This window comes from Alternaria atra (genome assembly GCF_907166805.1).
Source record: "Alternaria atra isolate CS162 genome assembly, contig: 34, whole genome shotgun sequence".
Classification (NCBI taxonomy): domain Eukaryota; kingdom Fungi; phylum Ascomycota; class Dothideomycetes; order Pleosporales; family Pleosporaceae; genus Alternaria; species Alternaria atra.
In genome coordinates, this window is record NW_025091333.1 from 836045 (window position 1) to 860672 (window position 24628).

At 51.0% G+C, this 24628-nt stretch overlaps 12 protein-coding genes across 12 annotated transcripts; 6 read left to right on the plus strand and 6 right to left on the minus strand.

Annotated features, from left to right (window-relative positions):
• Positions 1–142: 142 nt before the first annotated feature.
• Positions 143–1161, minus strand: ALTATR162_LOCUS10730 (uncharacterized protein; the record flags this gene model as incomplete). Its single annotated transcript, XM_043318368.1, has 2 exons — positions 143–403; positions 454–1161. 2 exons carry the CDS (start codon positions 1159–1161, stop codon positions 143–145), a joined length of 969 nt encoding a protein of 322 aa, XP_043174303.1.
• A 540-nt stretch (positions 1162–1701) lies between these two features.
• On the plus strand, positions 1702–3471 carry ALTATR162_LOCUS10731 (uncharacterized protein; the record flags this gene model as incomplete). Its single annotated transcript, XM_043318369.1, has 4 exons — positions 1702–1752; positions 1811–2099; positions 2156–2737; positions 2798–3471. 4 exons carry the CDS (start codon positions 1702–1704, stop codon positions 3469–3471), a joined length of 1596 nt encoding a protein of 531 aa, XP_043174304.1.
• A 588-nt stretch (positions 3472–4059) lies between these two features.
• Positions 4060–4777, plus strand: ALTATR162_LOCUS10732 (uncharacterized protein; the record flags this gene model as incomplete). The annotated part of the gene is made up of 2 exons (XM_043318370.1): positions 4060–4488; positions 4544–4777. 2 exons carry the CDS (start codon positions 4060–4062, stop codon positions 4775–4777), a joined length of 663 nt encoding a protein of 220 aa, XP_043174305.1.
• Positions 4778–4893: 116 nt separating this feature from the next.
• ALTATR162_LOCUS10733 (uncharacterized protein) lies at positions 4894–5373 on the minus strand (the record flags this gene model as incomplete). Its single annotated transcript, XM_043318371.1, has 1 exon — positions 4894–5373. The coding sequence occupies one exon, from the start codon at positions 5371–5373 to the stop codon at positions 4894–4896; it is 480 nt and encodes a 159-aa protein (XP_043174306.1).
• Positions 5374–5785: 412 nt separating this feature from the next.
• ALTATR162_LOCUS10734 (uncharacterized protein) lies at positions 5786–6848 on the minus strand (the record flags this gene model as incomplete). The annotated part of the gene is made up of 2 exons (XM_043318372.1): positions 5786–6384; positions 6443–6848. The coding sequence occupies 2 exons, from the start codon at positions 6846–6848 to the stop codon at positions 5786–5788; spliced, it is 1005 nt and encodes a 334-aa protein (XP_043174307.1).
• A 3673-nt stretch (positions 6849–10521) lies between these two features.
• ALTATR162_LOCUS10735 (uncharacterized protein) lies at positions 10522–12065 on the plus strand (the record flags this gene model as incomplete). Its single annotated transcript, XM_043318373.1, has 4 exons — positions 10522–10542; positions 10592–10774; positions 10833–11778; positions 11830–12065. 4 exons carry the CDS (start codon positions 10522–10524, stop codon positions 12063–12065), a joined length of 1386 nt encoding a protein of 461 aa, XP_043174308.1.
• Positions 12066–12250: 185 nt separating this feature from the next.
• On the minus strand, positions 12251–12871 carry ALTATR162_LOCUS10736 (uncharacterized protein; the record flags this gene model as incomplete). The annotated part of the gene is made up of 1 exon (XM_043318374.1): positions 12251–12871. The coding sequence occupies one exon, from the start codon at positions 12869–12871 to the stop codon at positions 12251–12253; it is 621 nt and encodes a 206-aa protein (XP_043174309.1).
• A 1243-nt stretch (positions 12872–14114) lies between these two features.
• On the minus strand, positions 14115–14903 carry ALTATR162_LOCUS10737 (uncharacterized protein; the record flags this gene model as incomplete). Its single annotated transcript, XM_043318375.1, has 1 exon — positions 14115–14903. The coding sequence occupies one exon, from the start codon at positions 14901–14903 to the stop codon at positions 14115–14117; it is 789 nt and encodes a 262-aa protein (XP_043174310.1).
• Positions 14904–16033: 1130 nt separating this feature from the next.
• ALTATR162_LOCUS10738 (uncharacterized protein) lies at positions 16034–17085 on the plus strand (the record flags this gene model as incomplete). Its single annotated transcript, XM_043318376.1, has 3 exons — positions 16034–16547; positions 16644–16820; positions 16880–17085. The coding sequence occupies 3 exons, from the start codon at positions 16034–16036 to the stop codon at positions 17083–17085; spliced, it is 897 nt and encodes a 298-aa protein (XP_043174311.1).
• Positions 17086–18002: 917 nt separating this feature from the next.
• ALTATR162_LOCUS10739 (uncharacterized protein) lies at positions 18003–19782 on the plus strand (the record flags this gene model as incomplete). The annotated part of the gene is made up of 2 exons (XM_043318377.1): positions 18003–18309; positions 18368–19782. 2 exons carry the CDS (start codon positions 18003–18005, stop codon positions 19780–19782), a joined length of 1722 nt encoding a protein of 573 aa, XP_043174312.1.
• A 36-nt stretch (positions 19783–19818) lies between these two features.
• Positions 19819–21727, minus strand: ALTATR162_LOCUS10740 (uncharacterized protein; the record flags this gene model as incomplete). Its single annotated transcript, XM_043318378.1, has 4 exons — positions 19819–20679; positions 20740–21279; positions 21334–21473; positions 21538–21727. 4 exons carry the CDS (start codon positions 21725–21727, stop codon positions 19819–19821), a joined length of 1731 nt encoding a protein of 576 aa, XP_043174313.1.
• A 999-nt stretch (positions 21728–22726) lies between these two features.
• ALTATR162_LOCUS10741 (uncharacterized protein) lies at positions 22727–24406 on the plus strand (the record flags this gene model as incomplete). The annotated part of the gene is made up of 1 exon (XM_043318379.1): positions 22727–24406. One exon carries the CDS (start codon positions 22727–22729, stop codon positions 24404–24406), a length of 1680 nt encoding a protein of 559 aa, XP_043174314.1.
• Positions 24407–24628: the final 222 nt, after the last annotated feature.

The following is a 24628-nucleotide window of genomic DNA, read 5'->3' on the forward strand; positions in this document are numbered from 1 at the left end:
TGCAGAAATTGATAGGTTGGAGGACAGACGGCGTGCTGAGGGATTTAAGAGAGCAATGGTCGATCTAAGAGCATCTTTTCACGCGACAGATTCCCATAGCCAAGAAAGCAATGTTTCAAGATTTTCATTGCGGAGCATCACTTTACAACGATGCTTCCAGCTCATCGAGACCTGATACCTGGTTCACAACCCATTTCCTCTTCTCCTCATCTGTGTATCGCGGGTAAGGCCTTCGGCAGTCCGCGCTGTTCTCTGGGTATCCTCTCTTGTGCGCAACGACGTACTTTGTGCCGTTGATACCGCCCTTTCCGAAACCCCACTCGGTGACTGAGAGTTTGATCTGGAGGGCTGACGCTTCATCGTGCTTGCCTGATCGGTAAAGGTCGAACATGTGTAGACAGGCCTGAGCTGTTAGCTTTTCATCGCAGCGATATATCGCATGTAGTTACATACCTTAGGGTACAAGTTTGCAACACCAGTAATAGTGCCAACTCCACCAACGCTCAGAGCCGGTATGAGCCAGTCGCTTTGACCCGCAAGAGCAACAAACTCTGACTTCTCAAATGCCGCACTGATTCTTGCCACCTTTGCAATACCTCCGCACGTGAGTTTGACTGCTACAATGTTCTCATGCTTGCCGAGGATGTCCAGCATCTCGGAGTTGATGTCCAGACCAGCTACTACATTGGGGAAGTTGTACAGGACGATGGGTATGGGCGATGCGTCGGCCAATTCCTGGAAATAGGCTACGATTGCATCTTGGTTCATGGAGAAGTGAAAGTAGGATGGCACCAGTGCTAGATAGTACGATGCACCTGCATCCTTCGCTTCGATGGTTTGCTGTATCGCGTCGCGGGTGCAGCCTGCTACACCTCCAATTGTGATGGGGAGTTCTCCACGACCAAGGCGCTGTGCTGTCTTGCGGGCTTTTTGGACAAGTTGTGTCTTCTCGGCGGATGATAATGTTGCTGCTTCGCCATTTGTTCCTGCGATGACGATTCCGTGGAGGCCATTTGAGATTAAGAACTCAAAATGCTTCTCTTGGACATCCCAATCAATCTCTTGATTCGTGTCGTTCTTGAACCAAGTCAAGGAGGGGACATGGATTCCTGGCGGAAAGGAGTATGTTGTGGTGCCGTTGGTGCCGTTTGCGGATGGCATTTTGTAAAGATCTCAGGATACAAGCAAGTAGAGAGGAGAATCGAGAGTGGAGGATGTGTTTGGATCAGAGCGAAACCGCCACATTTTGGCATCCACGGCTGCGCGACGCGTTCCGGTACTACGATGGAGCATATGCGAGAAGACGCGCTTCGGCGTGGAGATGTGTGGATGTTCGATCGGCTCTGGAAGCAAGCGATTCGCTGTCGGCTACGATCGCGATAGTGACGTTTGTTTGCCGAATCCAGCTCGCCAGCCTCGCCTGTCGGCTGCACTAGTTCCACGAGCTTCCTGTTCACGCCACCAAACCCACGCGACGAGAATAAGCCATCTCTGGAGACTCCACTGGGGAAGCCTGATGCTCGGATGTGGCAACCTGGTCGTCCGCCTCCGATAGCCTGGGTGTTTTGTGGGGAAGCGAGCTTGGTTAAAAAGAACGTGGGAACCCCAGGTTTGAGATCGGCATCGTGACAACTGCAGAACTTTGCAGCTTCGATATACATCCCGTAACTTGAACATTGTTTGTTTTAGTTGACAGTCATCATGGGTGGTTTTGCTCGCGCCCCCGAGGACCGGCCAACCCCTCCGGAAGTTGTAAGTTCTCATCATCTCGAACGATCGCGATCTGATAAGGCACTAATATGGCTCATAGTACAACTGGAGGGTCTACATGGCCGCGCTCGTGATTTCAATGGGTGTTTTGGCTTATGGTTATGACTCTGCCTTCATCGGCACTACCATCGCCCAGGAGTCCTTCAAACGAGACTTTGGCATCAATGCGTCGAACAAAAACGAGATAACCAGCAATATCACCTCCATCTATTCAGCTGGAGGATTGGTAGGAGCGCTACTAATGTACCCGTTCCTCGAGCTCCTCGGTCGCCGTGCTACGGTAATCATCTCGGACGCTATCTTCATCGTGGGCGCAATTATGTGTACTGGTAAGCAGCAATCCCCCATACGGTGCATGCCATGCCATACTGACTGTGTTATGCAGTCCCCAAAGACCAATTGAGTCTCGTACTTGCCGGGCGCTTCTTTACCGGCATGGGCGTAGGAGGTATAGCTGCAGTGTCTCCCATCTATATCGCCGAAATATCACCTCCCGCTATTCGTGGACGCCTCACTGGCTTTTTTGAGTCCTTCTACCAAACCGGTGCCGTCATCGGATTTTGGATCAACTATGGCATCGTACACAACATGGACAGCTCAAAATCCATCGCTTGGAGAGTGCCCATGGCTGTTCAGCTCATCCCCGCTGGGCTCCTGGCCCTCATGATCCCAGTTCTGAAGGAGTCTCCAACTTGGCTGCTGAAGCGTGGTCGTGAAGCTGAGGCTTTGAAGTCTTACAGCTATTTCCGCAACTTACCGGAGGACCACCCATATATTGCCCAAGATGTCCAGTACGTGCGAAACGAGATCGCAAAGGAGCGTGCCGCACTCCTTCATGGCGAGAAGCATGCTAGCTTCCTCACAACGATCAAGGCCGCAGCAAGAGAAGGCGCTATGCCAGGCATGCGCAATAGGTTTCTCCTAGTATTCCTTATGTTCATGTGGCAAGCATGGAGTGGTGCAGCAGGTATGTACAAACCTCCTGCGCAACGTGTAAAACGAGTAATCACTAACAATTTTATTACAGCCATCAACTACTATTCGCCTATCATCTTCACTTCCATCGGACTGTCTGACGTCACTCTCTGGACAGGTATCTATGGAATCATCAAAGCCGGAGGTTCTATCATCTTCTTTACCTGGTTTATCGACATGTTCGGACGGAAATGGCCTTGGATTATCTCTTCGCTGATCTGTGCTTTCTGCCAGTACTACCTCGCCGTATACATTGCGCTTGGAAAGCCGACCGTAGGCGAGCCCATGTCCGAGTCGACAATCGCTGGAGGCAAGGCCGCAACAGCCATGATTATGATCTTCGGTGCGGCCTGGTCATTTGGTGCAAACGGTCTCCCCTGGATCATCTCGTCAGAAATCTTCCCTGCGTCTATGCGCTCCATATCTGGACCATGGGCGGCAGCATCGGTCTGGATATGGACTTTGATCGCGACCAAATCGTTGCCTTCTATGTATACCTCCATGGAGTGGGGCGTGTACGTTTTCTTTGCAACGTGTCTTATCTGCGCTAGCATCTACGCCTTCTTCTTCATCCACGATACGAAAGGATTGCGAATGGATCAGATGGATCAACTGTTTGGTTTCGAGAAGCGCGAAGAGTTTATTGTGCAGGCTGATGGGAAGGATGCTGACTATGAGAGCGAGCACCACGAAAAAGCACCTGCGCAACGAACTGAAGCTGTGTAGGTTGAGACAAAGAGATCCGTAGTAATAACCAGTTATCCTGTAGTATCTAAAGTCGGCTAGACAAATCCGATTCATTCCTCTAGTTTATGATGAGCGGGAACCATAAATGCTTTCACATCTATCTTCATCCTAACCCGAGTTTACGAGCTTGCGCCTACAATTTTTTCAACGCAACGTAAGAAGAATACACGAATCTATCGAATTGACTAAAAATAACAACCGTTGCTTCGGTTCGTGCGACTTTGGCAATATACGATGTGCGTTGAATTATTTCGTGTGGAGCGCTGCACATAGGCTAAATCCTATCTCACTTTCGAACAATCTGTCGGGACATTGAGTCCCAGGCTGAGTCATGTGCTAACCAAGTTCATCCGAGATCCTGGGAATAGCAATGCCAATTGCCGTACAATACTGCATATTGGGATCTGACTTCACTGCCCTTCAGCCGCAACCGAAGAATTGTTCTCGAGGAGCAAGGGTAACGGCAGGCGAAGGCGGTTTTTGATCTCACGATACTAAAGAAATAGTATAAGGCTTGATATTTACCTTCATCATGTTTCAAACAGCCATCCGCCGCGTTACCACACCATGTCGTCGCTCCTCCTAGTATTATTCCTTGTTCTGTATGCAGCAGTCGTCGCTGCCATCCCGCAGGCAGTATCTCTCGCCGCGGCACCCGTCCTGCCACCCAAAGGCAAAGTCTCCCTAACGACTCTCGACGTCGATCTGGAAGGAAGTGGATGCAGACCCGGCGATGCCAGCGTTATGCTCGCCTCCGATAACTCCGCCTTGACCATCATCTTCGACAACTTCTCCGCCTCTGACGGACCAAAAGCTGGAGGCGCGAGTACACGCGCGTTCTGCAGGGTAAATATCGGCATGACATCGCCTGGATGGGCGTTCGACGTCAATTCAGCTGATTTCCGCGGATACGTGTATATTGAGAAGGGTGTGCAGGCTAGCTTGGTCAGTAGATGGAAATGGATTGATAAGAACGGAGTTGATCTCAAAGGCAAGGTATGTGGTACTGGTAGCTGAGAATGTTGCTTGGAAGTACTGACGCGAACCACAGGGTAACATCCAAAAAAAGATAACAGGGCCTTTTGAGGATGACTTCCTCTTGCACAAGGATGGTGAAGTGTCGGATACAGAGGCATCGGTATGCCAGAAGAAAGATGCGAGGATTCAGATTAGTCTGTCGGCGACTGTGGATTCTGGAACGTCGAACAAGAATGGATATGTACAAGGAAGTTCTGCGGATGCTGCATTTGGCGAGATACTGAATCTTTCGTGGAAGAAATGCTGAGATATTTGTTTAATTATTGGGGTATCAATTTAATGGCCAAGAGAGAAAGGTGTCTGCCTTTACCACTTCACAGTACTTCCTACTGCTCATGACAAGACTAGACCAGCGTAGTTGAACTACGCTTTAGTGTATGCCGGCAAATCCTCAGACTGCGCCTTAGCAGCAGCCCTTGCCTTCCTCCTCTCCCTGCGGTCCATCTCCCTCGCCACCGCCTTGGCCAACTTCCTACGCTCCTCGCGCTCCTTCTGCTTGATCACATCGCCCTTGCCCTTGCCCGACCACACCTTTTTGAACTCCTTGCGGAACTTCTGGTTGAAGGTAAGGTATTTGTCGGCCTCCTCTTCTGCCTTGTTCTTCTTGTGTTCCTCCTCGTCATCGGTGTCATAGAAGTCGGATTCTTCGTCAGCCTCGTCAGAGACAAGACGGTTGGTTTCTCCGTTGGAGGACTCGAGGCCGACGGCGCGCTGGTTGCGGGCTTTGTCCCAGGTCTTGGTGCGAGAGTAGGCGACACAGCCGGTAATGCTGAGGACCGTGAGGAAGGGGAAGGAGAGGAAGAGCATCATTACGATGCCGAAAGCGACTAGGTCTTCGTCCATGGCTGCGGTTTGAGAGTGTATGTGTAGATAGGTGTATTGTTTGAGAGCTGGAAATGTCGAATGCGGAGAAGAGAGGTATGTCTTAAGGGGAGGGTGGTTTGCCACCGCCCAGCCGGAGTGTGGCGCAGCCGCTCGAGAACCGTACGTCACACGCACGAGTCATGCAAAAAGCATGTGATGCGAACTTCGTGACACAGTTTCACGCCTTTTGTGTCAGACTTGTGCAGTGGCGGTTCTTAATACACAGGCAATGACAGGTAGTGTGAAAAGTCCCGTATTTTTTTTTACTACATGTGGTAGGTGTGTTGTTGTTGAGTTCTTGCACGCAGTTCCACCATCTTCATATTGCGACTTGTTCGCTCATGCAACTCCGACTCACTTCAGGTGAGCTGTTTAAAGTACGCCCCCTACTTTACTCCAAGTACATCTGTTCTAGCTCCTCGGCCTCTCCTTCCAACTGGTCCTCATGCCTCTCCTCATATCTCTCTGCTTTAAGCCTCCTCTTCGTCAACTTTGTAATCGCAACATACTTCTGCATAGCCTTTGTGCCTACATTCAAGATCTTCTTTGTATGTCTCTCGTAGTCTGCTTCCGGTTTCTGTAATACATCCGCCCATGTCAATCCCTTCCGCTCCATCGCCGCATCGACAGTCTGATGCCATGCTTTGATCGCGCCGGCCGCAACGTTGTACTCGAGGCCTTCGGTATCCTTGAATTGTGCCATCTCCTCTGCATACTCCTCAAGCGTGCCCAGTGGCTTTACAGCTTGGATGTCTTCGACGAAGAATTCGAGTTGCGACTCCCATGGCATATCACCATGGGAGATACCGTACTGCGTACCGGAGATGTCGAGAGCAGTCTGTTTTCCTGTGGATGGTAGAGTGACGCGCATGCACCAATGGGTACGGTACGAGTCGATGTCGAACTCTTCCCCGGGCTCTGGGGCGATGACGGTGCATTCGACAAGGGGCTTGAGGTGGACTTTTACTTCTTCGATGTGTACGTCGAGGCCTGTTTTTCTCATGATCAACACTGTCTTTTTCATTGTTGACGGGTATAGTAGACATACCTGTGAACAGTTGCTCTACAAGCTTCTTCAAGAAGCCGATATCATAGCACGGGGTGATTGCCAGCACCTTTTCCTTTGCCATAAGGTTGCCGACAAAGTATTGCTGAGGAAAATCTGCGAACCAGCCGTTCTTCCACCCGAGCTTCATCAAGTCCTCAGTAATCACGGTGAGACCGTTATACCGTGTGGGAAGAGAAATTTTGGCACAGAATCTGCTCCACGTAGCTTCGCGGTAGGCATAGAAGACGCTTCGAAGTACGTAGCAAGCGCGGTGGATGCGGAGGTCCGGTGAAGACACTGGGGCAGACCTCAAGACTGCAAGATAGTGGAGGATCGTACGGTCCAAGCGGTGTCGAGTTTTCACTACTTCTTCGTCTCTTGTTAGTGCAATCTTCTGTTGAGGCATCGTGTGAGTTTTAAGAATGAAGGCCGCGTGGATAGTGATGTCGTGTCAGATAGTGGTTACGGCGCAGGTGTTTACTTGTGTTATTGTTTTGGCCTTCACCATGGCGACGAAATTTTCTGATTGCAAATGACAAGAATTGACACAACATAAATGCCAAATACTATGAAAATGTGGTCGTACGAGTCACGAATTGTTATTGGACAGGCACCTGTGTAATTTATTATCCTATCTGCGACCGAGTCTATGTGGAAGTTGGAGCGAACCAGTCTTGACGCTTTGAGCATGTGATTCACATACATCAATGCCGAAGATGCTTCCTTACGGCTGAGCATTAAGCTATAATCCATAGTTTGAAGCCTACTGGGCCGATATGCTACAAGTGGTTGGCCGGCTATACTGATGGAGCAGTATTTCGACGACCAGCTGATGGCCTTGAGACTTCTTCAACGGTAGACTTTCCACATGGACAGTTCGAGAGAAATCCAAGTCGACCGTGTTTGAAGGCGCCACGATATGTCAAGCCACATGCACGGCATAGCTGACAGTATGGAACTTGTGGGGCTGATGCATGGAAGCGCGCCTCGAACGGCTCCATATGGATTAGAGGGATCAGTGTGAGAATTTCCGAGCTAGAGCACTCTGAGCACAAGATGTGATCGCACCTGTTACACGTCAAGTACTTGAATGGGTGAGCGCCTCTGTAGTGCTTTATGCCGTTCTCGCTCCTACAGCGGCCATTACAACATAGCCATACACCATCGTCGGGGTAGCTGTAGTATTCCACCCCCTCTACAGCTTCCGCGGCATCTAGCTTGGCCTTGGTAGGAATGCTAGGTGATTTCGGAACCAAGGCGGTCAACGCCTTTACTACGATCGATATTGATCGCTCACGCTTTGAGGTCGGTCCTGCCTTTTCTCCCATCGAATTCGATCGCTCACGCTTACTTATAGTTTCCTTATCCATGTCAGTGGCTTTTTTGTTTCTACAATTCTTGCGGAGCTTTGGAAGGAACGATGGAGTGAGTTATGTAGAGATCCAGTCCAACGTTTCGTTGGTTTTGTTATCTTGTGTATTACAATGCCTTACGCATATATATAAAGATGAGACGCACGTACGGTGTTTCGGCCTGATCATGCTCTGCATTGTTGATACACAGGAGTCGTTGTCTGAGGTTGGCCAAAGGTAAAAGGTCTCCGGCGAGGTCTTCCACGTCAGAGTTCGTCACGAAGAGGGTCTTGTATGCACTTGCTCGTGGCTGGGAACCCTCGGGAATACCCTGCCGATGAACATCCGGCTTTCGATGTGGCCTTTTCTCCTCAATTGCTTGAGAGGCCATGTCAGTAACACGGGCGGAAGAGGAGACTCAATATGGTTACTAGTCACGACTCCAAGATGTGTGAGACCACATACTCAGCACATATGGCAGTACATGCTTTCCTGTAAGTCTTCCTGATCTCTGAAGTGCTGCTTGAATATCCCCATAGTCAGGGATTGCACTGGGGTCAAGATCTCTGGCGTACGGTCATTGGGGTTTAGAATACGATCACAACGACACTTTAGGTATTTGAAGGGATGTGGCTCCTCGAAGTGGATCAGTTGGGTTTCATGGCCACAAGTGGGGACCCAGATACCACCTCCAGGATCCTCACGCGGTTTAGCATCTACGTCCTCCCAACGTGGACTGTAAAGTCCCAGGAGAGTGCTGAAGGCCGGGCGGCATCCAGTTGTTCCTGTAGCGATGTTTTGGACTGGCTGATTGCCGACATTGTTTCTCTTGCTGATGTCAAAGGATACATAGTCTTGAGTGGTTGACGTGTTCTTTTTTGGGCTGTGGGAGAAACAATGGAACAAAGAAATAAGCCTTCTGCCGGGGCCTTTGAACGTTATTATTGGTAACTACGATGTTGTGCAGGTATATAGACAGGTAAAGTGCAATGGCGTGTACCGATGCCGTGAGCGATGTGGGGGATCAGTTCCCTTCATAAACGCACAACGAGAAACAAGATGATGAGAGTAAGACAACTTACTTGAGACACTGTCTATACGTAGAGCTAACACCATCTTGGGTATCGGCCAAATGCCCATTACCTTCTCCGCTGTCAAAGTAGAGACCCACAAACACAGTCATTGATGCGGTGGTATAATTTCACTTCCTGCAGTCCTTATTGAACAGTTTTGAGCATCATCCCGGATCCTTGCAACTGAGTCTGGACGGTGGCCTATCGTCATTCGCAATAACCCAGCGAAATACTGTCCTCGCCGCATCATCAGCTCTTGCATCGATAAGCTTGACAAAGCTCGCATCTGGATCTCTTCTGTATGGCTCATTGTTTCCAATATGATACCGTGGCCAATCACCGTACGAAGTGCTTCCACAACTCGCACACTTGACGCCATAAAAGTCGAGCGTCGTGCCTTCCATCTCCGCCCGGTGACTCAAACCGCAAGTAAGGCAGATGTGGAAATAGCGGACTTCGCGATCTAGGCCCGGTCGCGGCGCTTGAATCATGCCGTACGGTAGGGGCGACAATATCTCCGATGAATGGCATTGCAAGCACAGTATTTTGTTGCAGCGGCTGCAGACTAGGTCTTTGAAAGGGAATGCACCATTGTAGTGCGTGACGATGTTCTCGTGGCGGCAGTGACAGCATCTCCATATTCCATCCCCAATCTCCGCGTCACTTCGCAAAGCCCGTATAGCAGGGTACTTGTTTTCTTGTATGATGTAATACTCGGTGGGTGCTTCGGCTGGAGTTGCTGAGTTGAAGTCGTCCCATAGGCTGTTGGGTTGAGAACTATCTTTTGAGTGACGTGCAGCGATTGGCGACAAGAGACAGTGGGCGGTTGACGCTGTGCTTCTCCGGGAATCGACCTTCTCAAAGACGCTCGTCAGTGTGGATGTAAAGGCTTTAGACAGTCGTTTGGCGCGGAAGATGCTGCTCTGATGTTTCATGTCGGGCTAAGTTGGGGAAAGCAGTTGTTGCGTGGGCAAGCTCAGTGTGGCTGCGGCGGTACGATTACGTCTGGTCGCAGTGAAGGATCAGATGCTCAGTTGCTTGTTTAGTTTATCGGTCAAAGTGTAACGGAAGTGCGCTCGATGACGCTTTCCACCTTGCTCTCACCACTAATCCAGCCAGGCAAGCGTGGTGGAACTCACTTTCGGCTTCCGTTTGTTTACCTTGTCTCTTCAATTCTTGGTTAGTGAAGTACTGTTGTACATTCAACACTCACATTGCATCTCCTGGCATGCTGTATGTCCACCTCAATATGGCTAGTTCGCGCTTTCATCTTGGCTATGCTGGCGCTGGACTGCCGTGTCAGGACTCAGTTGGCCTCCTCATCTGAAGCAACGTGTCGAACAAACGCGTGAGGACATTTAGGTCTATCATGCTAGGAGACGTATCTGGCTATCTTCATGGAGATGTGTAGTATGTCGTTATGACACGCGGTATGAGCACAGAGTATGTAGTGACAGGTGGAATAGGCAAGACTTTGCAGGCTGTAGAAACCCCGATATCAGAATGTATAAACGTGAAAGAAGAGAGAACGAAGAACAAAGCCCTACAAGGCTGTGACGTACCGTTGCGGAACCCTGCGCTAGCGCTGACGCGCGGAAGGAACATTACGATCTGTCCTCGCGTGCCTCTGCATCCAACATTCACCACCACCGTCATGATCCAGGCAATCCTCCAGGTTAGCTCAATGCGAACCTATTCATGCTATGAAGATTAACACAACCTAGCGCCTGGGCCGCTGGCTCGACCGGCCGCTCTTCCCATGGAAACGCCTCGTCGTCGGCTTCTCGCTCGCAGAGTTCGCTCTTGAGAACTGGCTTCTCTTCCGCCAATACCGTGTCCTTCAACGAACTACTGTCCCCAAAGCCCTCGACAAGGAAATCGAAAGAGACACTTTTGACAAATCCCAGGTATGCGCACATTGGTAGCCAACCCCGCTGTGTACAACAGCGCTAACATACACGGCAGGAATATGGTCGCGCCAAAGCCAAGTTCAGCTTCATCTCCGGTCTCTTCAACCAACTCAAGTCCCTCGCTACCCTCTACTTCAACGTATACCCGCTCGTCTGGGCTGCCGCCGGCACCGTCGTCGCCCGCTATGCGCCCGTCCGCTTCTCTGGTGAAATCACACAGTCGCTCCTGTTCATGTACATGTTGGGATGGATCGATCTGGTTGCTGGTCTCGGCTTCTCCTACTACCACAGCTTCGTGCTAGAGGAGAAGTTCGGCTTCAACAAGATGACGGTCAAGCTCTGGCTTACGGATATGATCAAGGGTCAGGCTCTTGCTATTGCCTTCGGTGTTCCCATTGGAAGCGCTTTCTTGACTATCATCAAGAAGACTGGCCAAGGTTTCTTCTACTACCTGTGGATGTTCATGCTGGTTGTTCAGATCACGGGCATGACTATCTACCCGATCCTCATTGTGCCACTGTTCAACAAGCTGGAGCCGCTCAAGCCAGGCAAGCTCAAGGAGTCTGTCGAGGCTCTTGCGTCTAAGCTCAACTTCCCACTCTCAGAACTACAGGTTATCGACGGCAGCAAGCGCAGCGCCCACAGCAACGCGTACTTCACTGGACTCCCCTGGATCGGCAAGAAGAAGATTGTCATCTACGACACACTGCTTGAGAAGAGCACAGAAAAGGAGGTCGAGGCTGTTCTGGCACACGAACTTGGACACTGGAAGATGAACCACACTTCGCGACTTTTATTCATTAGTCAGGCGCATTTGTTCTACATGTTCGCCCTGTTCTCCGTCTTCATCGACAACCGCTCGCTATATGCCGACTTCGGTTTCCATAGGGAACAGCCGACAATCGTTGGCTTCATGCTCTTCAACGAGATCTTGTCGCCCACTGACTCCATCATCAAGCTTCTCCTCAACATCTGGACTCGCAGCATGGAGTACGAAGCCGGTATGTAAACTGATGTAATTCATGTCTCGATGAATGCTAAACATCCAACAGATGCTTTCGCCGTAAAGCTCGGGTATGCGCGCGAACTCGGTGCCTCATTGATCAAGCTTCAGATTCAGAACTTGTCAAGCATGGATGCCGACTGGTTCTACTCGAGTTTCCACCACTCGCACCCAATTCTGACCGAGCGCCTCAAGGCTATGAACTGGACTGGCGACAAAAAGGTCTCAGAAGACAAGGCGGCGGACGAGGAGAAGCCTGTGAAGGCAGCGGATCGAGAACTCTAGGCGTGCATCTCGATCGGAATTTGTACAATATCGGGTATAAAAGGTCATAAGTACATGACCGCGCAGAGTCGCAAAAGCGACAGAGAATTCGTAGATTACAGCTCGAGTGCAATGGCCAATGTGTCTGTCGAAGTCGTTCCAGTTTGCGCTTCGGTGTGTCCTCCAAGTCGTGATTTCTGGCACCTTTACTCAGTCGACTTCCCTTTGGCCGCCTTGTCCTTTTTCCTTTGCTGATCTCGCTCCTTCTTCGCCCTCTTCCTCGCTTCCTTGTCTATCTGGCCATCCGCTGGGGCCTGCTCCTCCGCCTGCTCGTTCTTCCTCTTCTTCTTGTCCTTGCCCTTGGTCGATTGTACTTGGGGCTCCTCACCACCCTCCTGCACAACGTTTGTCCTATCCCCAATCTCGCCAATCTCAATGTCCCCTTGCTCCGCTTGATACGAGGCCAAGTCTTGCCAGTCGTCATCGGCACCTGCAGCTTTCTTGCCCGTCTTGCCCTTGCCACCACTAACAGTGACGTCGGCGGTGACATCTTGTTGGTCTTCTTCGAGATCCAGCGCTCGCTCTGGCTCTTGGTACTCGCCGCGCATACCCGCTGCTACACGGCGCAAGTGGTGCATAATTGGGTTACCCATGGCACCGCCTTGCGCATTGAATGCGACGCCTTCTGGTGTGATTGTCGCATCGGGGTGGAGGTGTGGGTGCGTTTCTGAGTTTGAGAGGTACTTTTCTAGAATGCTGGATGCAGCGCTGAGGGAGATGGGCGCGCTGGAAATGTAGCGACGAGGAGGAGGCGCTTCGAGAATCATTTTTTGCAGTTGTTAGGCAAGGCACGAAAAGGGTTGGTGGGCGGCTGATACTGTGAAAGTGGTCAGGTTCTTGGTGAGGTTTTTGGGAAGACGGGCAACTTTTGCGCACGGACAACATCTTTCTTCCTAGCTCTGCGGACTTGCGACGGACATGCCAAACTGCACGCTCGTATCTACATATCGGAACCACGCCGTAACCAAGACGCTACAACGGGCGACGAGGAGGCAATTGCGGTTCCAACACAAATCATGAACGCATTCCGGTGCTTAAGGGTCGTCGCGCGCCCGACAACCAGCGCATCCACACTCCTCCGACCACGCATAGCAACACCACACCGGTGCGTTCCCCTCCCCAAACCCCCATTCACCCATCTGACTTAACATCCAGACTATCCACACCCTCTTCGGCCCGCCAAATATCCCTCCTCACACCCCGGCGCCCCATACTGCCCCGCACAAGCACCCTACCACTAGCGGGCAGCACATCTTTCGTACCTTCAACTTCCGAGACACTAGACCTCGCCTCGAAAATCTCGTCACATCCTGGTCTGGGCAGCACGCAGATTCGGTGCGGTCCGCGTGACACGTATAACCCGAGTCATCTTGTGCGGAAGAGGAGACATGGGTTTTTGAGCAGGATTAGGACGAAGAAGGGGAGGAAGCTGATTATGAGGAGGTTGAAGAAGGGGAGGTGGAATATCAGTCATTAGAAGATGTTGAGTCAGGTGGCAGGCTGCTGAATGATTCCCGAAACACAATTTAGATGGGAAAGGCGAAGCAAGGGCGCTTTGTGTATATTGAATGTACAGTGTGTATGCGTATTCTGCACATAGAGGCATGTACTATATAGGACGAGAGAATCCGTGCCCCCCTGACGTCGACACCGCTGGTCCCTTGTGCCTCTCTACCCGACTGCTGTCGCTATCGTTCATCCTCTCTGAACCAGATCGCACCGGGCAGCGCGTGCATTACTAGCCCCATATCCATAGTTTGAACACCCTCTTCATCAACACAAAACTCTCTCTGAATCTTGGCTGCTCCCGTGTTGGCAGCACCGTTGTGAAACTGGCTAGAAACTTTGGTTGACGACCGCCCACCTGTCGAGGAGTTGGGTCCGGCGCTTGATGGCAACCGCGAAGGCTTCTCGGGCCTTGAAATCGGTGCAATGTAGGTGGAATCAGCACCTAATGGATGCTCATTTCCATGAAACTGTGGTGTCCAAGGACAGAAGATTGCTGTCGCATCACTCTGGTGTCGAGGGTTTTGCATCTTCAGCCTTTCCCTCGTCTTCCACCCCCTGCGTGCCGTCCTCCAACGCCTCCACGAGCTTGAGCTCTTCATCCACCTTGTCAATTTGCTTCAAAATAAACGCAATCGTAGCATCCCTTGCCTTATCCACCCTCGTCAGCGCATTCATAGCCATCTTTCCATAATCCTGCAACTTCTGCGGCGTCGGCGGCTCAGGCTCCTCATTCTGCAACTTCGCCTTCTTCTCACTCAACAATTTTCGCAGCGCAAAGATATTGTAATCCCTCTCTTGCAGATTCTTCACCAGCTCTTCCCGTCTAGCTTCTTCATCGACCCTTTGTTTCTTAGTAGCCTGCTCTTTCTTGATCTCCTCTTCGGCGACTTTCCATTTCCAAATGGCTTCTTTGGCGCAGTTCTCAATGTGCGTGAATCGTATGGGACCGATATTTTGCCCTCCATACCAGCGCGCAACTACTACAACACCTTCGGTCTGCGTGTCTCGCAGTACATTGCTCAGCCGTCCTCCAGCCCACTTTTCACCGTCGTCATCATGACCTAGATCATACAAAGTACGGGATTCTGGCATCAAGGACTTTTGCCGTGATGGTTTCCGCCATGCTGCGATTTTGTGGGTCGCAGTCCGAAATTCAGGGAGTGTTTGGAGAACTTTGGCGGAGAGATTGGGAGAGAATGCGGCTGTGAAAGTGGATGTCTGCTCTTGTATTTTCGAGGAGCGATATATTTCTGATGTGGGCTTTGGAGATGGAGAACGCTCCCTTTTCATGGCTATTTCGTCTAACGGTTTGGTTACACTGAATGTGTTGTTGTTCAAGTTGAAGAAAGGACGGGAGGTTGGCAAGTGGCAGGGAAGGCGCATCCATGGATGCTGAAGCGTGACTAGCGCAGATGCCGAACAGACGTTGTGTTAGTTGTCAGCACTTCTTGGACAAAACACCATCTTCACTCATCGAAGGTCTATCAATTCTCCAACCCTTATCATCCCTCATAGGTCCTATCTAGCTACCAATCGTGTCTAAGGGTTTTTGTCTGGTTCATAGCATCTTCTTTCCAGACCATTAAGGACTCCCTCATTTGTTCGTTGTTGGACTCTGCTCGAATTGTACGATTTGTATTCCTCCTGTCTAAGCACTGCATCCTACCAAGCACATTTATGCGACAAAATGCTAAACACACATAGTCATCGCTCAGGCAGTCAGACAAGGAACTTCAATACGGTCAAGTCTGTCTCTTCTCTCACTACGATCTTCAAACCAATTGTTGCTCAAGCATATATATCTTCACCAGCATAATCTTCATACATGCCTTTCTTGTCTCTATCATCGTTACATGATCGATATCCAATCAGCGACAAAGGTGCTCTACTTGTCGGCAACGCCGCGGGCACCCGGTGGTGCCTCTGATCTTTCACTTCGCAGTTTGACGAACACGTCACACCAGGCGCACGAGATCAAATCTTGCAATATCCACCCCACTTATTCATTAGCAGAATGCTCCGCTACGACTAGAAATCCGCATCAAGCGAGTACCTCTTACTGCCAGCGTGCGGGAGAGTATATAGGCAACGATATCTTACCTTCGACACTGACCTTCTACCACCCACTTCCTGCTTCAATATTACCGATATTTTGCGCAATCAAATCGTTTACTTACGGCAAGTCAAGGTAAGCTCATGCGACTTGTTCAATGCAGGTCTTTCGCCCTCAATTGTGGCACGGTTTTCCTTGGTTCATGCGATCTTTTTGCTCCAATCCACCAACTCGCATGCGACACGAAACCTCTTACTAATCCATCGGTTGACAGGTGACTCTGGTTACCATCTTCGAGCTTTGAGAGGATCTTCTTCAGTAGGCGAAAGCTTGTCGGATCGTTTGTCCGTACAATCCAGCCATCATCATGGGCCGATTTGACACCCTCAACGCCGAGACCAAGGATCTGGTGGAATGCCTTCTTCCCGCTCTGGCACAATCCTTCGGTCTCACTGACTGCAAAGACATCATCCCGGAAGACATCCGCATGCGCGCCTGGGACTGTGAGCGCCGCGACCACATCATGGACAAGACTGAGAACGACCCTCGCAACTGGGGTGTGCAGTTTCTCAAAGACTTGAGGGCCATCTCGCGTCTCAAGAACGGAAACCTCGACGAGTTCCACGTCGATCTGCGCGCCAAGGTTGCTCTTCATGAACCGAAGCATCCTTGGTGTCGTCTGGCCGATATCAAGGAGATCAAGCTTGATTACGAGCACCCAGAGCGCTTGAACCCAGTCGAAAAAGAAGAGTCATCTGAAGAGTCATCTGAAGACTCCTACTTCGAAGAGCTTGTCGAGCCAGATCAACCTAAGGGTTCAAAGAAGCGCCGCGGCAACCACGAGATTTACGAAGCACGTGTTCTGGAGAAGCGCCGCAAACGTAAGTCACCTCTGACGTACCACGAATGATGGAACAAACACATGATTCACCATTACAAACCTTCAAACCTCGGGCCAAGTTACTAATATTGAGTAGATCCGCCTAGCCGTCTCCGTCGTGCTGAGTCTGGCGGCTACCAGCGTCACGATAAATACGCGAACAAGCGTAGCCGCTCCGTTCGCACCAGCGCCACTCCCGAAGGTCGCCGCCCCGTGATCCACCGTCCTACTAGAACCGTCCTCACCGACGATGAAGACTCCGTCAGCTCTTGCGGTGGCCGGTCCCTTCTTCCCATCCGACTCCTGCCTTTTCCGTCTCCCCTGGTCCTCAAGGAGCGCGCATGTACCCCATTGAGACCACCGACACATGCAACGAGCCTGTTGCGGTTCAGAAACTTCAGGCTGAGTTGGAAGTTGCGGAGGCTGAGCTCAAGGCTGCGCGTTTGAAGTACCAGTACCTCCAGGCTAAGGAACAGGCTGAGAACGAGTCTTTGTATGGGGGTAGCGGTACCGCGGAGATGCCTCGTCGGTTTGATTAGTTCTCTCTGGTGGATGTAATTAGAAGATCGCATGCGTTCATGAAGTAAATTTGGGCTGTCTATGTAGGATCGATGCGTGTAGGATTGTAGCGGGGCATCTATGGTAGGACGGGTGGGACGGGGTCTATGATAGCAGTAGCAGGAAGTACGATCGTCGCTGGCGGAAGGCGGTCCAAGATCAATAAGCTCCCTTTCTTGTCCATAGTCAAATGTACCTCTTTCATGCCTAATGTCATCCTCAATGCCTTCTCCACGCTGTTGCCATGTCTGGATGTTGCACGTGGATGGGGACCATGGTCGATGTCACATGTTTGCGCTCGCTACTCGATTTGACTTCGGAGATTTTGTATTTCTGCTTCTCTTTGCTGGTGCGCATTTGACGCATCTCGCTGTTTCGGCTCAGCCATGTATGATTGGTAGAAGAAGTCCCCCGCCGCTCTATTGCCCACCAATCATCAAACTGACATGCAAGCCAGTCTCGACACTAGATGCTTGATGATTGATTGTGTGTGGGGTATCTACAGACCTTGGTAAACCTATGAAGCTTAACATCCCCTTCCCGCACTTGGGGCATACCCACTCGATGTATCTCTCTGCTTGGGCAATGGTCTCGAGATTAGGTAGAACACCACTCGTGGCTCGACCTGCGTCGTTCCAGAACATGTGATCTGACATGCAGTCTACCCCACAGTGCTTCCTTACGGGCCAGGTACGCGTTTCTAGACTACTCGGTACGACTTCCATGCCACTTGCACCTGCCTGTTTTGAACCCAGGCAAACCCATTCTGCGGGCGGACCAATTAGGAACTACGCTCCGCTAGCGCGTCTCCGCAAACCTTCCCCAGATCGCCTGATCATCCCGACACCGAGGCTCTTGGTTCTTCAAAATCATCATGCACGCAACAGGACCCGTTACCATGGAGCAGCCATCTCAAAAACGAGTATCCAAAGCGTGCGACGCGTGCAAAAGGAGGAAAGTGCGTTGCAACGGGCAAACGCGCTGCCAGCAATGCGCCCATCTCGGTTTGCGGTGCATCTACTCACCGTCCGGCAAGCAAAGGTCTCAGGGCAAGAGAGGCCATATCATCTCCGAGTTCAGAAATCAAACGTCCAGCCAGCCAGCCATATCGCCGCCAATACTGCCTGCTCATTCAGGAGCAGCCAGCTTCCAGACGCCATACAGCCCCATCTCGCCAATACTTGACCGCAATGGAGGCACGCCGAGTATGTCGCGCTGGTGACTTCAACCCCAATGGAAAATACTGCTGCTGACTCAGGGCAGCATCTCCCTCGCCATCATTCACATCGCAGTACACTAAAGCTTATTTTCTCGACCTTATCCCGGATTACGTCGATGGGGTGTATCCCGTACATCCGGTCATTGCCGAATATGAGCTCAGACAATACATCGAGGTCATGGACAACGATCCAGACGTTCGCTCATTCATTTTTGCTTTTGGCGCTTGTACGCTGAATCTTACGCGCTATGGTGATCGCAGAACAGATGAAGTCGTTCAAACGATCGAAAGTCTTATGGACTACTCGGTTGATACTATGAGGCGAACCCACAAACATTGTCAAGTTTCTGTTATGCGAGCTGTGCAGTCAATGTTCATACACAACTGCCTCATGAGTCTATCAGGTAGCGACAGCGCATTCTACTACATGCGCGACGCCATTACAATCATTCAGCTCCTGCGGATAGACAACCCAGAGAACGTGTCACAGCTAGCTCCTCCTGAGCGATCTCGAAGACAGCGGCTGTATTGGCAAGCGTACATACACGAGCGATTTCTAGCTATATTGGACTACCGACGAGCTATTCTGCCTCCGCTCTACACCCTGCCAGAAGACGACCCGACACTTCCGATACAGATTCACGAAGGCTTCAATCAAATTATCAAGCTTTTCCGCATGCTCGACACAGAATTTCTAGATAGCTGGCTTGGCTCGCAAGGAGGCGGCGTGACGAGCACCTGGGTTGAGGCCAAATCGCGCGAGCTTGAAGGCGACCCCGAAGCCGATGCACGAGAGTTGGCCATGCTGTCCATGATGCAAAGGGCCGATTTGTGCATCACCCGTGAGTGGCTGCGCACTTTGGTCTGGCGCCTGGCTATGAGCCAGACTCTCCTATCATCCCGCTCTTCGAAAGAGTGCTTGTCGCTCTTATTCCCGGTACGGCTGTCACAGACACTACGGCAACAACTATCAAGCATGTCGCGCCAGGACATTGAAGTACACGGAAGCAGCATCACCCAAAAGCTTTTCGAAATCACAGACACCATTGCCGATGTCCTGATCCATGTCCCCGCGGCAACCATCGATGAAACAGCACTACGGGTTGACGATTTCCTTTTCATCCTAGACTTTGTCTTATTGATTCCACATCTTGATCAAACACGGCGCGGAATTTTGCAAGAGAAACTGTTACGGCTCCAAACTATGTTCCCTGAAGCGCTCAGCAACGCTAGTTCGCCGAACCTACCGCACGATGTGAATAGTCCTGGTGGTGCGAATGACCCTTGGTATCAAGTCACGCAGTCGAAGACAGCTGCAGGGTTAGAAGATTTAGCCGACGAATTGGTGCAGAATCAGACCCAAGAGATCCCGAGATCGGAGGCGAGAAGCGGTCAATTGGCTACTTGGAACAACATCTCCCATCGCTTGTCGATGCAGGTCGCTCATGTAGCTCAGTGAATTGTAGCACTAATCTACTTGTTCCGATGATACCATCTATGCAAGTAAATAGATCCTGCCTTCGAAAGCAGCCAACTTGTTCTCCTCACAATCATCCACACTACTAACAAGCAAATTCAACTTCTCGTTCCTCACACTCTCCGGAAGCACCAAATCCCTCGTTTGGTCCGTGAAGTTGCAGATACATACCGCCCTCTTCTCATTCCACGTCTTGGTAAAGATGAAGAAATTCGGGCTCTCCACGTCCAGATCGTCGTACTGACCATGTACAAGGACATCATTGTGCTGCTTGCGTACTTGCAGCATGCGCTTCCAGAAGGCAAGCACGGAGTTCTTGTCTGTTTGTTGTTGTCTGGCATTGCATACGTCGGCATCTTCGAGGGGTCGCATCCAAGGTTTTGCTGCAGCATCCGGCGGCGAGAAACCATTGTGTGGCTCAGTAGACCAGCTCATTGGCACACGAGCATGGTCCCTAGCGAGGTGCTGAAGCGATTTGTGCGCCTCTTCGAGGGCAGCAGGATCGTTCTTCGTCCGTGCAGCTACCATCTTGTAGTAGTTGGTAGATTCGACGTCTTTGTACTCGCTCAGATCCCAGGTTAGAGGGAAGTTCGTCATGCCGATCTCTTGGCCTTGGTAGATGAACAATGTGCCGCTGAGTGCTGCCATCATTAATGCAAGCATCTTGCCGCCTGCTACGCGATGTTCAGGCGCATCAGAGGTGAAGCGTGTGATCGATCGGCTTTGGTCGTGGTTCTCGAGGAAGGCAGTGGTCCAGCCATCTGAAGGGGGGCGGATGAGATCTTGTGTGCGGGCCACGGCACGCTTGAATTGTGGGAGAGTCCAGTTCCCGGGTGTGGTTTGGAATTTGTAGGGACCTTGGCCTACGTCGACGACATCCTGCAAGACTCATTAGTTGCTGAATTCACTTAGAATTTTGCTGTATCCGCGTTTGCTTACGAATTGAAAGACCATGTTTAGTTGCTTTTCTTTCGCGCTGACGTATTCTAGTACTCTCTTCATATCGAGTGTGTGTGGACATTCGCCAACTGTCATGGCATCGTATTTCTCTAGGATTTGGTTCATCTCGTTCAGGAACTCCGCCATTCTTGGGCCGTTGCAGTACTGGTACCCAGCAAACTGCCACTCGGACCCAGGATCGGTAATTGGCGCGTCCAGCATTTCACCCTTGCTGTACATGTTGACGGTATCAACGCGGAAGCCGTCGACACCGCGCTTTAACCAAAACTCCATGGCAGACTCGTAGATGGCTTTTCGGGTCTCCGGGTTTTCCCAGTTGAGATCAGGTTGCTCGGGACAGAAGAGATGTAGGTAGTATTCTTGGGTATGTTCATCCCATTCCCATACACTACCTGTAAAGTTGGAGATCCAGTTGTTGGGGGCTTTCCGCTGGCCATCAACGTAACGAGCCGGTCTCCAGATGTACCAGTCTCTCTTGGGGTTATCTTTTGATGACCGTGACTCTTGGAACCATTTATGCTTCACCAAGTCAGCTTTGCGTGAGTTGTGATTGAGATGTCAGTCGAGACGTACCTGGTCAGACGTATGGTTGACTACCAAATCTAAGATAATCTTCATGCCTCGCGAATGTGTCTCGGCAATCAGTCTCTCCATGTCTTGGACGGTACCATACGGTCTGTACACATCCTCATAGTCACGGATGTCGTATCCCACTAAGTCGTAGCACGCGAAGTTAGCGCACGCTTCACGTGCAATCTATAGAAAGATGTTGCTTACTGTCGACTTGGGGTGAATCGTACATAGGACATATCCAGATGACGTCAACACCGATGGAGCGGATGTAGTCCAGCTCCGAGATGATACCGTTGAGGTCACCAATGCCATCACCGTTGGAGTCTTTGAAGGAGGCAGGGTATATCTGATATACGACACCATCCTTCCACCAAGGCCTTTGGGGGACGGTCATTGTGTTGCTATTGAAATATCGTGTTATTCGTAAAAGCCTGGCTACCTAGGTATGGTAGAGATAGCACGTAACGTCAAAGAGAGTAGGCGTTTCTTCGGTGGCTTACAATGGTGCCAGTAGCTTCCTTATAAACGTGTCGCGGTATGGATCTTATCAGATGGAGGAAGTTGTCGTTGAGGTCTAATCAGTGGATTCTGGCGCACGTGGAGGTCCGGAAGAACTCTCGGCAGGATTTTTCGAGTGCACATTCGCCGAACCTCGGACCGGCTGCTAGAGATGGCGATCCCCACACAACTGAATACCAGCTTCCCCACAGATGTTTTCCATCGCATGCGATTTCAACGGTCTCTCCCACGTATCCAACAATGCGGGAAGTAAGCGAGGACGGGCGCGGGGACATAGTGGATACAGTCTATCGATTCATGCGTACCGACTGTTAGCCAATCAGAGTTTTCAATGAAGCCCTGAGGAATGCACCAGCGGGAGCGCAAACTTGCCACTAGCATCAGAACAAACCTTTCCCGACCGGGAAATTCTCACCACACATGATAGGCTCTCCTAAAATATGGCTCGTGCCCTGCAATTTCGCACCGACACCTGTCGAATCAGTGCGTGTTCATGTTCTTCGTGTCGGCGTTTCTCTCCCGCTATAGCTAGCCTTTCAAGCCATGTCCTAGGGGGAGGGTTGCGTGAAGAAGATGGCCTCGACATTTGCAAGAGTGGCGTCTCTCCCCGCATCCTCTGGTTCAATCCACCATCCCCGGCTTCTGACTTGGCACGAGTTCAACCCATACATGGGTTCCGCGTGTCTGGAGTCGTGAAGTTATATAAGTAGAACGATAAGATCCATTACGAGAGATCACCATCCAGCTCCGAGTCCCACCAGCTCCACGTTCAGGGGAGATCTGGGTTTGACCCACAGTATCCTACTTCATCATTTGAATATACCCACATTTGTCAATCTACTTCGATATCGTCTCGTTCTTCGACACGGCCACCATGTCTCGCCGCAACAGCAGTGTCGTAGCTATCGACTCCGAAAAGGCACGCCGCCTATCACTCGCTGTCCCGGACATCAAACAGGTTGCCCACGATGCCGGCAACGCAACTCGATCAGAGCAGCAGATGACCTTGCGACAGGGTATCAAGTTATACCCAAAGGCCATCGCCTGGTCGGTCCTGCTCTCCGCAGCCATCATTATGGAAGGCTTCGACAAAGTCTTGATCGCCAATTTGATGGCAGTTCCTGCTTTTAAGCAAAAGTTTGGCGTACAGCTCGCCAATGGCACCTTCGAACTCACCGCCGCCTGGCAAGCTGGCCTGACAAATGGTGCATACGTCGGAGAATTTACAGGTCTCCTCCTGAACGGTCTCATTGCGGATCGTTTCGGGTACAAGAAGACGATGATCGGTGCGCTATTTGCCGTCAACTTCTTCATCTTCATCGTCTTCTTTGCACAGAACATTGTCATGCTCCTGTGTGGTCTCATCTTGTGTGGTATTCCATGGGGTGTCTTCCAGACCTTGACCTGCACCTACGCCGCCGAAGTCGTACCGGTTCCGCTCCGCCCAATTCTTACAACATACGTCAACCTTTGCTGGGTTATCGGTCAGTTCCTCGCCTCAGGCGTTCTCAAGGGTGTAGCCGAGCGCCCCGACCAATGGGCATACCGCATTCCATACGCCCTGCAGTGGCTCTGGCCGCTCCCGTTGATGATTGGTATCTCGTTCGCACCCGAATCGCCGTGGTGGCTTGTACGAAAAGACCGCTACGATGAAGCGAAGAAGATGTTGATGCGTCTGACGTCGCCCGAGAAGCTGCCGGACTTCAACGCCGACGAGACCATTGCTATGATGCGTCACACCAACGCCATGGAAATGGCAGTATCTGAAGGTACTTCATACTTGGACTGCTTCAAGGGCACTGATCTTCGACGAACCGAAATTGCTGCCATGGCGTGGTTTACACAGGCTTTCTGCGGAGCAGGCCTCATTGGTTATTCAACATACTTTTTCCAGCAAGCAGGCCTTAGCGACGCGGATGCCTTCTCCATGAGTCTAGGACAATATGCGATCGGTGGAGTTGGTGTCTTCATGGCCTGGATCTTGATCCAACGTGTAGGACGCCGCACTTTGTATGTTTACGGCGATCTCGTCATGGTCGTGCTGTTGTGCATCATTGGAGGTCTCGGCTTCATTCCAGCTGGAAACGTTGGTGCGCAATGGAGTATCGGCGCTATGCTTTTGCTTTTTGCTGCCGCATACAACTGCACAGTTGGACCTGTCTGTTACTCCATCGTCGCAGAAATCCCATCCACCCGTCTTCGCCAAAAGACAGTCGTCTTAGCGAGAAACTTTTATAACTTCGGTTCCATCATCGGCAACGTCATCACCCCACGTATGCTCAACCCTGGTGCTTGGAATTGGGGCGCAAAGAGTGGCCTCTTCTACGCTGGAACTTGCTTCTGCTGCTTCATCTGGGCGTTCTTCCGTCTTCCTGAGCCAAAGGGCCGAACTTACGGTGAGCTCGATCTTCTCTTCGAGAAACGTATTCCCGCTAGGAAGTTCAAGAGCACAGTCGTCGACAGCTTTCATGTTAGTGATACCGAAAGCGACTATGCTGAAAAGAAAGGCGTCTCGACACATCTTGAGCAGGTCGACTCTAGAGATGCTGCTTGAGTAGTTTTGGGGGTCGCATATAAGACTTGACGATTTGTGTATATTATGTTTGATGAGTTTATTGATATGTCGTATATAGAGGATATTGCTTCCGTGTGAATAGAACATGCTCAGTCGTATTCCAGTTTGCTATAATCTCATGCGTCTTCATGTTTCGGTGCAGCAGTAACATACGATAGTTTGTTTTCGGGACAGAAAGCACGGGTGCTCGCCAGGATACCA